Genomic DNA, 14,237 nt, shown 5'->3' on the forward strand with positions numbered 1-14,237 from the left:
GACACTGTAACAACTAACAAAAGCTTTTCTCCACTGTCAGTTGTTTCCAGTGGAAAAATCATTCAGTATTCTGACCCAATCCTGAGACAGATGTAAGCAAGTTATAATACAAGGTGGGGCAAAAGTATGATTACAGTTGTGAGCATGCAAAACACAGAGTGTATTCTTGTATTATTACTTATTGACTATTGTATTATTTTCCAAATGAACAACTATGAGCCTATTTTTTGCCCCAACCTGTATTATATAAAGCTTAAGGTTACAATATTACCTTTGAATTATATATTTTTATGGCTAGATTTTTACCACAAATCATTTTATGAATTCTGAGTATTATACTTTGTAGCCTAGCCTAAAAATCATAGAGTGTTGGGAGGAGGTACATATTGTGTTTATCTGCAATTGTTAGAAAGTTAAGGGGTATTTTCTTCAAATAGCATTGTAGTTACTTTTTCCATTGGTACTACTATGCTGGACAACTTAATTTAGTGGAGGTGGGTTTCCATTTTCACTCCTCAATAGATTTTATGTATTTCTCATATGCTTCTTCACTCATTGGTTCACCCAGTTCTGCAGGGTTACTCAGTGTCATCTGGGTCAGCCAACCATCTTCGTGACAAGATGTGCTGACAAGTCCTGGATTTTCTGCAAGAGCTTCATTAATTTCAGTCACTTCTGATAGAGGAGAATAGAGGTCACTAGCAGCTTTCACAATTTCCTAAGCACCAAATTCATCTTGTGTGTTCAATTTTGTCCCAATTTAAGACAAACTACTACAGTAAACAATGCCTCCCAAAGCGTCCTATGCAAAATTGCAGATTCTCACTATTCCAATCCCATTTTCTGTTGCTGTCCATTCCTGCGACTCCATGAGAACACTGCCTCCTGATGCCATACACCCTTAGGCCCCAGGGCTGCAGTCTGCAGGCTCCGTGCTGCTCGGAGCACTCTGGAGCACCCTTTACAGGAGTGTTTGGCCTGGGCGTGGAAACCCAACTCCTCAGTCATGCTGGGCCCAAGGGGGCAGGGCCTATTTCATAGTTTTTCAAGTTTAACATTGAATCAAATTACTCCACTTTTAGGATTTTGTTGTGAAGTGTGTTCTTTTCTGCTCTTTTACTCCCAGATCTTGAAGGGCCTCAACCTGCAGGTTCGGAGTGGGCAGACGGTGGCCCTGGTTGGAAATAGCGGCTGTGGGAAAAGCACGACGGTCCAGCTGATCCAGAGGCTCTATGACCCTGATGAGGGTATGGTAAGTGGGAAGAACTAAGTTCTCCAGATTTGGAAGCTGGATACATATCTCAAAAAATATCTCAATATCTTAAAAAAAAAAAAAAAGAAAAAGAATGTTCTGAGATTAGCATGGGAGGATGAATGGTTTTTATTTGTGTGGAATTACATCCCTGGGTTTCCCAAGTCCCATTCCCCTTAGCCTAGTCCTGGAAGAAGTGAGCTGGGGATGCAGTAAAGCTAAAAGCAAAGCCAGTGTCCAGAGTTTCCATCCTATTTTGTAGCCAGGAGTCAACCAATGTTCCATGTTCAGCATCAGGCTAGTTGCAGTCTATTAGTCTACTCTGTGGAGGAAGGCAGGGAAGCAGGAGCAAGAATCCTGCAAGCCAGGAGTCAACAAAGAGGCACCAAGAGGGCGAGCTCCTTTGCTCAGGAAATTAAATTTCCCACATCTTCCCATGCTTGCAGTGGCCATGCCCTTTCTGGCCAATGACCTCTGTGCTCAGGTGTGACTGCGAGCAAGCACCTTTCTAGCCTCCCGAACTTGACTGGGCACGCATCTACCTCCCTGCTTTTCCCAGAAGTCTGCAGGGATGGGCAGGTGGCTCCCTGGGGAGTGTAAAGCTTTAGCTTCCTGGTGAAGCTGCCCAAATGGCGTGCCTATAATATTTGGCCTTCCCTTTGCGCCTTTCCTGTTATTAATAACCAGGTTCATTACAATGGTATCTTTTTGAAGTCAGGAAATGTAATGCCTTCAATTTTGCTTGTATTTCTCAAGATTGCTTTGGCTCTTTGGAGGTCTTTTATTATTCCATATGAACATTGTATTTTCTCCCCCTATTTTTGTGGAAAATGCCATTGGAATTTTAACAGATTTCGTTGAATTTGTAGATCATGTTGAATAGTATGGATATGTTAACAATATTAATTCTTCCATGCCATGTACAAGAACATCTTTTAATGTATCTGTCTTCTTTAATTTCCTTTATTAATGTGCCATACTTGGAAAGATCTTTGTATTCACTTACCTTTTTTTATACCAACCACTTAACAATTTGAAAAAGGCAAGTGTCAGCAAATATTTCTTCCAGTATTTGAAAATATATTTAACTGTAACAACATCATCTAGCAACTAATATCTAGGTAACAATAGAGATAGTTCAAATGAATATTTGCTTTAGAATTCATTAGGCACTATAATCTTTATCTCCCATTTACTAAACTTCTCTCTTTTGAAATTAGAAAGTTAGATATTCATCAAGTTTATTTTTTTATTTTTTTTAAATGTGCCTTTTTTTTTTTTTAATCTGTACTGCTTTCCAGCTAACAGTTTTTTTTGTTGTTGTTGTTGTTGTTTTTAATATATTTTTATTGATTTTTTACAGAGAGGAAGGGAGAGAGATACATCAACCAGCTGCCTCTTGCACACCCCCTACCGGGGATGTGCCCACAACCAATGTACATGCCCCTGACCAGAATCGAACCTGGGACCTTTCAGTCTGCAGACCGATGCTCTACCACTGAGCCAAACTGGTTTCGGCAATATTCATCAAGTTTAAATCAGGCTCATGGTTCCCGTCTTTAAACGCTATTCACCACTACCACGTACTCATTTTATACTCAACTTCATTAGACTTGATAGTACAAGTTCTTCTTTGCAAGCCTAGAGCATGAATGGTTTGATCAGATTAGAAAGTTTCTCATTTCTCTCAGCGTGAACTGTTACTCCGCTTGCTCATGTGGAGGCTGTGGGGCTGAGTCTGTTATCAGGTTACAGGTGTGGTTTCAAATGAGGTTCCAGGGAACTGCAGAAGCCCTGGAGAAAGATTGACCTTCAGCTGTTAATGCCCTGGGCTGCGGTGGAAGGAGGGCAGAGCGGCCTGGAGGCCTGTGAGGAGAGACTGGGGCCTGTGGCTCTGGGAAGGGAGCCCAGGGGACTGCTGCCAGCCCCCTGGGCTGAGTCACTCTTCTGCACCTCAGTAGCCATCCTTCTTCTAAAATCTTCTTAGAGGATTGTTTATTCAACCTTTATTCATCAAATAAATGCCCCACATATATCACTAACTGTATAGTGTGTTATTAGAGAAGAAAAAGTAAGTCATACTCCTCAGCCTGGTAGTTCTCTATTTCTACAATGGCTGTCCTATACAGTGTTTCTTGAAGGAAATAAAATGTCCAGCAGGTGAGAAATGCTAAAGAAAATTGTAGTGTATTACATATAGTAAAACATCATAATACCATCAAAATGATATGCAGACTGGATAGGAAAGTGGATATTTTTATTCACATTTACTAACGGTAAGCAAAAATAATAGAATGCCAAAACTATATAACCCAAAATGTTTATGGAGAATCATCTATCCATGAAAAAACTGTATATGTAAGGGGAAAATATCAAGAGAACGTATACTTTTTATTGTTATTCTTGCACATTGTCCTTTATTTCCATTCTCACTCTAACCACTGAAATAAGTTCAATTTTAGCTAAGACTTTTCATCACAAATGAAAGCGTATAATGCTAATTGAAATAAGCCAGTTAGAGAAAGATAAGTATCACCTATCTCATTCAGATGTGGAAGCTAATGAACAAAATAAACTGATGAACAAAATACATTCCAAGACATATAAGTATGGAACAGACTGTGGATTCTCAGAGGGAAGGCTGGGTGGGTGGGCAGGAAGAGATCAACCAAAGAATTTATATGCACATATATATGCATAACTCATGGACACAGATAATAGGGTGGTGAAGGCTTGGGGTAGGGGGCAGAGTTGGTCTAGAAGGGGTCAATGGGGGGGGAAAAGAGAACATATGTAATACTTTCACTAATAAAGATTTTTTTTAAAAAAGAAGTCTTGATGCTTTAGCTATCAAATGGTTCAAAATATTTAATGAAAATATTCCTCTTTTTTTTTTTTCAGATTAGCATAGATGGCCAGGATATTAGGACCTTTAACGTAAGGTATTTGAGGGAAATCATTGGAGTGGTGAGCCAGGAGCCCGTGCTATTTTCTACCACGATTGCTGAAAACATTCGCTATGGCCGTGGAAATGTCACCATGGATGAGATAAAGAAAGCTGTCAAAGAAGCCAATGCCTATGAGTTTATCATGAAATTACCACAGGTAACAGCTTTGTTCATGTAGTTGCCCTCAGAGTTAGAATGTCACCTCATGCAAACGAGTTCTTTCTCCTAAGGTTAAGCTACAACAATGTTTGAGGGACAAAGTTGTCCAACTTTGCTAGGAAAGTCCCTTAAATTATTCAGTTGGACATTTAAAGAGTAGAGCCTGGTTCACAAATCACATGAAATTTTATACAGAGTATGTATTAGTAGTTTTTATGATTTAGTATTCATTGATTTTATTATGATTTATGACTCACTGTGATGGGTCAAAATGATGCTCCCTGTTGTCTTCATGAATTTCTAAACTCCGTAGCCTTTTCTATTTAAAATATTTCCGGGAACATTTGAGAGCTTGCTCCCCAGCACATGACAGTTTGGCTCAAATAAACTCTTATAAAAATTCTCTTAAAAAAAAGAAAAAAAAAAGAAAAGAAAAAACTTTAACAGCTGCTCTTTCGCGTTCTCTGTTGTAGAAATTTGACACCCTGGTTGGAGACAGAGGGGCGCAGCTGAGTGGGGGACAGAAACAGAGAATCGCCATCGCTCGGGCCCTGGTTCGCAACCCCAAGATCCTGCTACTGGACGAGGCCACGTCGGCCTTGGACACTGAAAGTGAAGCTGAGGTGCAGGCGGCCCTGGATAAGGTGGGTAGACACTAAACGCCTGAAGGACCAACAAAATGAAACCTCTGAAAATCCTTGCTAAGGCTTTGCAAGTCCAGATTGAAAAACATGAGAGCAAATGAAGCTCTCTCATGGAGCTTTATCGATTTCCCCTGTGTTAGGTCACATTGCAGGCAGGTGGGTGGCCATTAGCTGGCTTGCTGAGCAAGGTACAGTGAGCTGAAATCCCAGCGTAGGCACTGAGCCACTCATCTTTGTTTTGCCCTTGCAGTTAGGCCATTGCTTCAATCCAAAGTAGTTGTGTAAAAATCTACCAAAAAAATATGGTTACCTGGACACTGGTCCAGCCAAAAAATAAATCAAAATCCTTGCCTTATTTTTTAGGCAGTACCATCATTTTTATCTATTCACGAAGGTGGATGGATGATTTTCTGGAAATAAAGTTCAGTTTGTATTTGTCTAAGCAAATAAATAAGCAGCACATTTTAAGGATTCTGAGCTTACATTCCTGGGTCAGATATTCTGATCTTTCTGTCAAATTTAAGCTGAAGCTTCACAAAAAGGATCTTATATTAGCACCCTTTGGACATCAGTGCTGATGTCATCTGTAATAACAACGGAGTGTAAAAACTAGATTTGTGTGGCACCAACTTACTGTGATTAGCTACGTATTTATTTGCCTTCTTTCTCCCAGAAAGAATAAACCCCTTAAGATGCAACATTAATAAATGTTTCATATTTGTATCTGTATAATACGTAATCCAGTGCCTTGCACATAGTAGAGCCTAAATAAATATTATCATGGTCCAACTCATTGAGACAATACATGTTTACAGTAAAAAACAAACAAATAAAAACTAATGACCATATTAGCTTTTGACTCAATAGATAGCAACTATTTGTCAAAATAAAGAATAGGTTTTTCAATATAAGATCTTAAAGAGTATAAAAGTAGATTTAATAATTTGAAATTTTAAGGGAAGTCAATAGCCACAAAGTTTCATACCCACATGCATCCTCCTATTCCTAGTGTTGTTATCAGGAGGGGTAAGGAAAGAATGAAAAGCCTACATGGTGATTTTATGAAATGATTCCAGAAGGTTTCATTTTATACTATTTTTTCTAGAAGTTCCGGAAATAGTACTCCCTTTGTGTGGCCCTGCCTTTCACCCCTGCATATCCCAAACTAGTACAGGGTCCGATTGTCTCAATAGTTGGTGTCTTTGAATCTAGGATGTTTATTTGCCAATGTCTTGTCATCATTTATGTGTCTGAGAGGTCTGAAAAAGAAATCTCTTTGTGTCAGATCTCTGTACTGGCCAAAATTTCTTGGTCAAGGGTGACAGTTGCTAAATTTTAAATTCACAAATATATGCTTTGTCTCTCCTGAACACCAGCCAGTCACTCACAATTTTCATTCCAACTTCTGTTTTGTTTTATTTGTATTGACATAGCATCAATCTATCATCATAATGATAGCATAGCCTTTGTTAAAAGCTTAGTCATCACTATTAGTATCATGAGTATAATTAGAATGATCTAATTTTTTCCTATCTGCCTTATCATGCATGGAGCAAGCCAAGCAACTTCCACATTAGTAAATATTTACAAATGCTTCTTTGGAAGCCATATACTAAAAATCAAAGAATTGTCTTAAAAGCGTTGTTCAGTAGACCTGTGCTCTAGTCTCTGTTTTTATGGTTTAGCTCTTTTACATTTAGTTAGGCATCGTTGATTGTCTACTTTAAAATTTTTGAGTAAGGATTGACGTAGAAAAATTGCATTATTCTTTTCCTCTGGGGCTATACAATTCATTCAATACCATTTATTATACAATCCATCTTTTCTGTATTGAGAATGCCATATCTATCCTATACTAATTCTTAAATGTTTTATATCTATTTCTGGACTCTATTTTGCTCTATTGATCAAATTGCCTATTCATGTGACAGCTTCCCCTGCATGGATGGACCTGAAGAGTATTGTGCTAAGTGAAATAAGCTAGTCAGAAAAAGACAAGTACCATATGTTTTCACTTATATGTGGAACTTAAACAAAATAAACTAACAAACAAAATAGAAACAGACTCAGATACAGAGAACAGATCTTCAGCTGTCAGAGGGGAGGGAGTTTGGGGTGCTAGGTGAAAAGGGGGAAAGGACTAAGCAAAATAAACCTTATTAAAAATAAAATCAGTCACATACGGGGAAAACGAAACCATTGACCTAATACTGGATACTCACTAGAGTATCAAGAAGAGTAATGATTATAAATGACATAGAATGAATAATTTGATGAGCATTTTTTAGGTTTTAAATTCCCATGAATAAGCCCACCAAGTCAGCATGCCCATTCACGGAACTACTTCGAGGAATGATTTGTAGACTTTAACATGCATTTAAACATCACCTGGGCCCTTGTTAAATCAAAGTTACCAGCCATACTCCAGAGGTTGCGAATCAGGTGAATTTCGAACCCTGTTTTGAACCGTCCAGACCCCAAGGTACATTTTCGCCTAAACTGCCTACATGCAGTCCATGAGACATACAGGTAAAATCAGGCAACTTCAGACGTAACCCTGCAGAAGTCTCTGAAGAAGGCGTATGTCTCTAGCATGTCGTATAGCTCAGAACTAGGGTTCCTCCAGCAGGTATGACCACACTTGAGAAGAGGCAAACCTTTTCTCCTGTTTATTGAGTCAAGATTGACATTCCTTAGGCTTCCAGTTACCCCTACACTGAAAGGATTGGCTTCCTGGCTGGCCCAGACCCCAAGTCTCACTCTCACCTTTTACGTGTGTAGATGAGTGATGCCTTTGTGCTCTAATCACACGACGTGGGGCGTGGGGTGAGCTCCTGTCTCACCAACGGCAAATGCATCCATCCCAGTGCTTGCCTGTGCATGCTAACTGACAACGTGTCCACCTGTTTGTCCTTTTCCCCTTCAGGCCAGAGAAGGCCGGACCACCATTGTGATCGCGCACCGGTTGTCTACCATCCGAAACGCAGATGTCATCGCCGGCTTCGAGGACGGAGTCATCGTGGAGCATGGCAGCCACAGCGAGCTGATGAAGAAGGAAGGGCTGTACTACAAGCTGGTTAACATGCAGGTATCTGCCTCCCAGGAAGCGTGCTGATGTTGACTCCTTAAGATAGTATTTGTGCATGTATCAATTAAAATATCAGACGGTGCCCTAGCCCAGGGGTTGGCAAACTCATTAGTCAACAGGGCCAAATATCAACAGTACAATGATTGAAATTTCTTTTGAGAGCCAAGTTTTTTCAACTTAAACTTCTAACGTCACTTCTTCAAAATAGACTCGCCCAAGCCATGATATTTTGTGGAAGAGGCACACTCAAGGGGCCAAAGAGCTGCATGTGGCTCTCGAGCCGCAGTTTGCCAACCACAGTTTGGCTCGGTGCCTAGCTGGTTTGGCTTAATGCCTAGCCGGTTTGGCTCAATGCCTAGAGCGTCAGCCGAGGACTGAAAGCTCCAGGTTCGATTTCAGTCAAGGGCATGTACCTTGGTTGCGAGCATATCTGCAGTAGGGGATGTGCAGGAGGCAGCTCATCGATATTTCTCTCTCATCGATGTTTCTAACTCTCTATCCCTCTCCTTCCTCTCTGTAAAAAAATCAATAAAATATTTTAAAAAAAAACACACACACACAATGTATCAGACAGCTATTGCCATACTAAAGAATCAGAAGTATTCAGGAGAGTCCTGAAAGTATGCATTTGAGACTTTAATTCAGAATCAGTGCAACAGTCCTGAAAGAGAGAAGTGGAGAGGATGTAAATGCCCAAAGCATTTTGAACTTATTCCTTAGGACAGAGATTCTTGATTGCCTGGGGAGTATGTTCAATTGAAGAGCTCCCTTCCACCATAAGATTAGGGATGCTTAAGAGTGGTGATAGGAGTAGGAGGGCAAGCCCAGGATCTCGAGTGGCGGGGAGAGGTTTTATGTAATTTTAAAATGCCTCCCTAATAAAACCAGTAGCAAGATTCACATCTCTAGGAAGTGAACACAAGCATACCTCAGAGATTTGAGGGTCCAGGTCCCCAAGAGAGAGTACCACAAAAAAGCAATTGTAATATTTTTGCTGGCAGAGGGTCTTACTTTCGATTTGTAAGAAATGCACCATCTGTCAGCACAATAAAGCAAAGTATGATAAAATGAGGTATGCCTGTACCTTGTTTTTGTTAAAAAAAATGATTCACTCTAGTTCCTAAATCAAGAAATCTTGGGAATGATTGAACAAGACATTTTATTGTGCTTACTCGCTTGAGCAACTTTGCAAAATAAATATTTTATTTATTTTTTTAATAGGATCGGGTTGGGGCCAGAACCTGAAGGGCAGGAGCAAGAACATGTCAGTACTACAGGGACTGGAGTCCTGGACAAACCAGGAGGATGTGTTCTCGGACATGGAGGGAACAAACAGGGAACCAGACCAAAGTCAGAGCAAAGCTAGCAAGTTGGCTTGATGTTCTCTCACCTGGCATTAAGCTAAATAGAGGTCCTTAAATTACCCACCCCTGCGCCTTTAAGGAGAGAATCCCAAAGCCTGCAGGCTGGGTCACCTGGGGTGAGGTGTGATGCTGAGCAGGACTATGAGGAAAAAAGCTGATTGTACTCAGACAGTCAAGGAAAGCAGCTTAATTGCGTCATGTGAGGGAGTGACCAGCTTTCCCGTGTCCGTAGCTTTAAAAGTGAGTCCTGGGTAATGTTTCTTTGTTTTCTTCCCTTTCGTGGGGGCCATGCCTTGTTTTCTGGACTTTTAACATACTGAAGAAATTCCTACAGACCTGCTAGGTGATGAAACATTTGCCTTTGAGTTCTTAGAAAATACTTTATAGTCCAATTTTCATATTGGTCAAATCTAATTTAAGCTTCCTTTTTAACCTTTTTAACTTCCAGGTGCTGATACACTTCTTTACAGTTTTCCAGCTGATTGTGGTGCTATTATGGAATCTGTCTTCATACATGTAATATTGACAATGTCTTTATGGTTCTAAATTTGTAGGTTATGTAGGTGTGGACACACACACACACACTCACACACACACACACACAATTTAATATCTCATTCTTCTTCCAGACATCAGGAAGCCAGATCCAGTCAGAAGAATTTGAAGCTGAACTAAATGATGAAAAGGCTGCCACGGGTATGGCCCCAAATGGCTGGAAATCTCGCATCTTTAGGAATTCTACTCAGAAAAGCCTTAGAAATTCACGAAGGTATCAGAATGGCCTCGATGTGGAAACCACTGAACTTGTAAGTTGTTTGCACTTCAGTTAAATCTTTTATGGTATGTTTTTGCTGTTGAAATTCTTAGCCTTGCTAGTACACCGCAGGCATAGGTGACCCCTATGATGAGCCATGCTCTTCTTGAGAAAAGGAAATTCTAGATGTTAAATGTATTTGACAATGACTTGAAGTCAATTATAATTAAAAATGAATTCCCAGTGGAAACAACGTAGTCTTTGTGGGCAAAGGCTTACGTTAAAATTAGATATCCCATTCATCTCTGAGATACAGAGATAAATTCAGGCATCCCTCAGAGATATTGCATGTTTGGCTCCAGATCACCATAACAAATCGAGTAGTAATCTTTTGGGGGTGGAGGTCTTGCCTTCGATTTATTTAAAAAAAAAAAAAAAAAAAGCCGTGAAGCAAAGTGTAATAAAATGAAGTATGCTTGCAAGGCTCATATAACATCAGAGGCCCTGGTAGTTGCACAGTCTGTCAGGTAGGATCACGTTGGAATGCCTATGCTAGGAAACCCAGGGCTAGAATGGTGGCAGCACAGTTACCCTGGCTGCAGGCTCCTTTCACCTCTGTCATCCCTGTCCTGCCTGTGGCTCCTGGAGCTCCAGCCGTCACACTGTGTCCCAGGCAGCAGGAAGAAACAAAGATTTTTCTAGAATATAACACGATACTTGACTTACATGCCCTTGGCAGTCATTTAATGACGTGGCCAAACCTTAGCTACAGGGAAGGGTAGGAAACGGAGTCTTTTTGCGGTATGGATCGCCACTCTGAATTAGATTGGACTTCTCTTCCTGAGAAAAAAGGAAGCATGGCCAAGAATAGCAAAATCGTGCATTCTTTAACATTTCTCACCTGGAGACTTGGGATATTACTTTTTAACATATTTTTATGGATTTCAGAGAGGAAGGGAGAGGAAGAGAGACAGAAACATAAAGGATGACCGAGACTCATTGACCAGCTGCCTCCTGCACACTCCACCCTCTTCCCTCCTCCCCCTCCAGCACTGGGGATTGAGCCTGCATCCTGGACATGTGCCCTGACCAGGAATCAAACTGTGACCTCCTAGTTCATAGATCAATGTTCAACCATTGAGCCACACTGGCCTGGCAAGACTTGGCACATTATTAATTCAGGTTAACAGAAACTTGTATAACAGCAAGGGAATCCATTCCTAAGAAAGATAGTTTCTTATTTCAAGAAATGGTTTGAGAATACATTTTGGTGTTATTTATTGATAAAGAATGAGTTTATCTTTACTCTTGTGTTGGCTGAAGAAATTCAGCCTACTGAGAGCTCTTGGAACCTGGCTTTTTCTGCCCACAACGTTATTTACTGCAGGAGTCACAGGGCTGTCTAGATCTTAATCTTGGTGTATTTATAGAAAGAAGGATAATACTTGAGCTATTGTAGACCTGAGCTATCGCTAGTAAGATAAACAATTTCCCCCTTTTGGGCTGTGGAAGGATTCACTTCCTATTTCTCATTTGTCCTGAGGGTTATGCTGCTAAGTCTTCGGAGTCAGGCATTTTAGGTGAGAACTTCTCTTGGGAAGATGCTCGGAGGGAAGATAATATGCCACAGTCAACGAGATTTTCACAAGTACCGTCGTGGGAGGATACACCGTGTAGCCAAAGGAGGGAGACATTAAGTCTGATTAGAGGGATCTTGGGAGACCTGAGAAAATGGCCCATTTATCAGGCTGGAGACCAGGACTTGAAGATCATGTTAAACAGGGAGAAAAACTAAACACGAAAATGAGAAAAGGGGCCAAGTAGATCCTGCTTCTATGTTCTGTTTCAGAAACACACATGACCCATTTAAACAACCGTAGACTAGAGCCTCCCATACGCAGTTTTAGTGTCTGGTTTAATGTTAAACTTCCTCTGTGGTCAGAACGGTCTCCTTTTCGTGACCTAAGTCCTTCCTGCTTGACCAGACAGTGAATGTGATATAATATGTGCCGGGCAGGGGACTAGTTTCTGGGGATATGAAGATGTAGTCTTCACCTTTACAAAGCCCACATAGGAAAGGAGACAGGAAAACAAAGGAAAGAAAAGCAACAACAGGAACTAAAACAAGCTAAGCCCTGAGAAGAGAAGTCTGCACGGGGAACAGCGGTGAGAGGAAAAGGCCATGTGAAGTTGGCTTAGGGCGTTGGGGACCTTCACAGAAAAGGCAGTGCCAGGCTGGGTTCCGGAGGTGAGGAGACCAGGCCCATGCTCTCAGGTCCATCACGGTACCATACACTGGTGAGGGCATCCATCCTTCTGTTTACGGTATTGTTTCATCCGCCCCAACGTCACCCCTGAGTTGAGCTGGGACTTGAATTCTAGGGCGTTTTGTACATAGACTCTGCTTCTGCTCCCTGTGCTGAGGCTGGGACAGAAATGGACCGATCACGCCATGGAGATCACTTCTTGGGTGAACAGCCCGGACTCAGCTGATGCTATGCAATCATGGACACTGTGGACATGCGCACACACTGTCCCGCTCTCTAGGACACAGTTGGCTGGATGGTCATTCTCAGCGCCCCATGTGCAAGTGCCTTGAGGGCGATGCTGTGTCCTTCCCCTGCCTGCAAGCTCTGGTAGCTGCTGCGTGGTCACCCGTCTACCCTGATGTATTCTAGGATGAAAATGTGCCACCGGTGTCTTTCCTGAAGGTCCTGAGACTGAATAAAACAGAGTGGCCCTACTTCGTGGTGGGAACGGTATGCGCCATCGCTAACGGGGCGCTTCAGCCAGCATTTTCAGTCATCTTCTCAGAGATGATAACGGTGAGTGTGAAGCATCGCTTCATAACGTGAATTAAATCGTGTCATCACTAAATCAGTGCTCACGCCAGCCTTACCACTGGGTCCATTTTGGAGAAAAGTGGCCTCAAATTAAACTAAGCCAAAGTTCTTAATACCCTTCTGAGGAAACATGTGAGGCCAAAGAAAAAAGTATGAGCCATTTTGGGTTATGATATTAGTGAAATTATGAACTGTAAAATCCATGAAGGGGGCATTCTAATGAGCTCTCTTCATTTGGGTCCAACTGGTGTCAGGCAGTGATGTCCATCCCCTCTGTGGAGAGGAGATGTAGGGCTCACAAGAAGGCTTGGGGCGGAGGGGGAGATGTGGGGGAAGGAGGCGAGATGGAGGGGGAGAGGAGTGTGCAGGAGGGAAGAGTTCAGGTCATAGCGTTGAAGAGGCCAGGCTCTGGGCACAGACTGGCCTCTCCCCATAAGAGCCGTGCAAACTTGGGCAAGATGCTTTTCCTCTTGGTACCTCCATTTCTTCATCCGTAAAATAAATACACAATAGGCTAGCTGAGGATGAAAGGAGATTATATGGGTAACTATATGGAAAGCATTTAAGACTGTCTGCTTCATAGTAAGTATTCAAAAAGCGATATCCACCAGCCTTGGCCAGGTAGCTCAATGGATTACAGCGTCGTCCTGATATGCCAGCATTGTGGGTTTGATCCTCTGGTTCAGGGCACATACAGGAATCAACCAATGAACGCATAAATAAGTGGAACAACAACCTATATTCCTCTTTCTCTTCCTCTCTTCCCCTCTTCCTCTCCCTCCCTTTCTCTCTCTCCCTAAAATCAATTTTAAATAAGTGATAGCTGCCATCACGCCATTATTTCAGCAATCCTTCCAAGGCTTGGGAAGTCTGAGACTAAGAAAGAAAACTCATGCGATCCAATTGTCAAGTTCATGGAGGGAATATTTATAGGAAGTTGTCAGAAATGCCTAAGGCTCCATAAAACCCAATATTTACGCTGTATAACCTCAGCCAGCCACTTACATCTTTGGAGAGACTTTTTTGTTAAAGATGACTTATTCTCCATCATGTTGAGTTCGTTATGCTTGTGACATTGGACACTGGTCTACAATTAAGACCTCAAGCCAAAAAATAAATAAGTTAGAATGTTTTTATATTAAAAATCAATTCCTAACTCTCTTGCAATTTAAGAGCTATGTGGAC

General features: G+C 41.5%; 1 protein-coding gene across 6 annotated transcripts in view; it reads left to right on the forward strand.

Annotated features, from left to right (window-relative positions):
• The window catches only part of LOC118714339 (phosphatidylcholine translocator ABCB4), a 150,441-nt gene that overhangs the window by 109,043 nt on the left and 27,161 nt on the right, over nucleotides 1–14,237 (forward strand). For 5 of the 6 annotated variants that reach the window (XM_045578485.1, XM_036429537.2, XM_036429538.2 and 2 more), the window contains 6 exons: nucleotides 1,127–1,252; nucleotides 4,154–4,357; nucleotides 4,833–5,003; nucleotides 7,930–8,091; nucleotides 10,085–10,261; nucleotides 12,888–13,034. In XM_045578485.1, the coding sequence (XP_045434441.1) occupies nucleotides 1,127–1,252; nucleotides 4,154–4,357; nucleotides 4,833–5,003; nucleotides 7,930–8,091; nucleotides 10,085–10,261; nucleotides 12,888–13,034 (987 nt within the window). The remainder of the gene's footprint in view (nucleotides 1–1,126; nucleotides 1,253–4,153; nucleotides 4,358–4,832; nucleotides 5,004–7,929; nucleotides 8,092–10,084; nucleotides 10,262–12,887; nucleotides 13,035–14,237) is intronic. The other variant, XM_036429542.2, reaches the window with a different exon arrangement.

Source organism: Pipistrellus kuhlii, unplaced genomic scaffold (genome assembly GCF_014108245.1).
Source record: "Pipistrellus kuhlii isolate mPipKuh1 unplaced genomic scaffold, mPipKuh1.p scaffold_m20_p_10, whole genome shotgun sequence".
Classification (NCBI taxonomy): Eukaryota; Metazoa; Chordata; class Mammalia; order Chiroptera; family Vespertilionidae; genus Pipistrellus; species Pipistrellus kuhlii.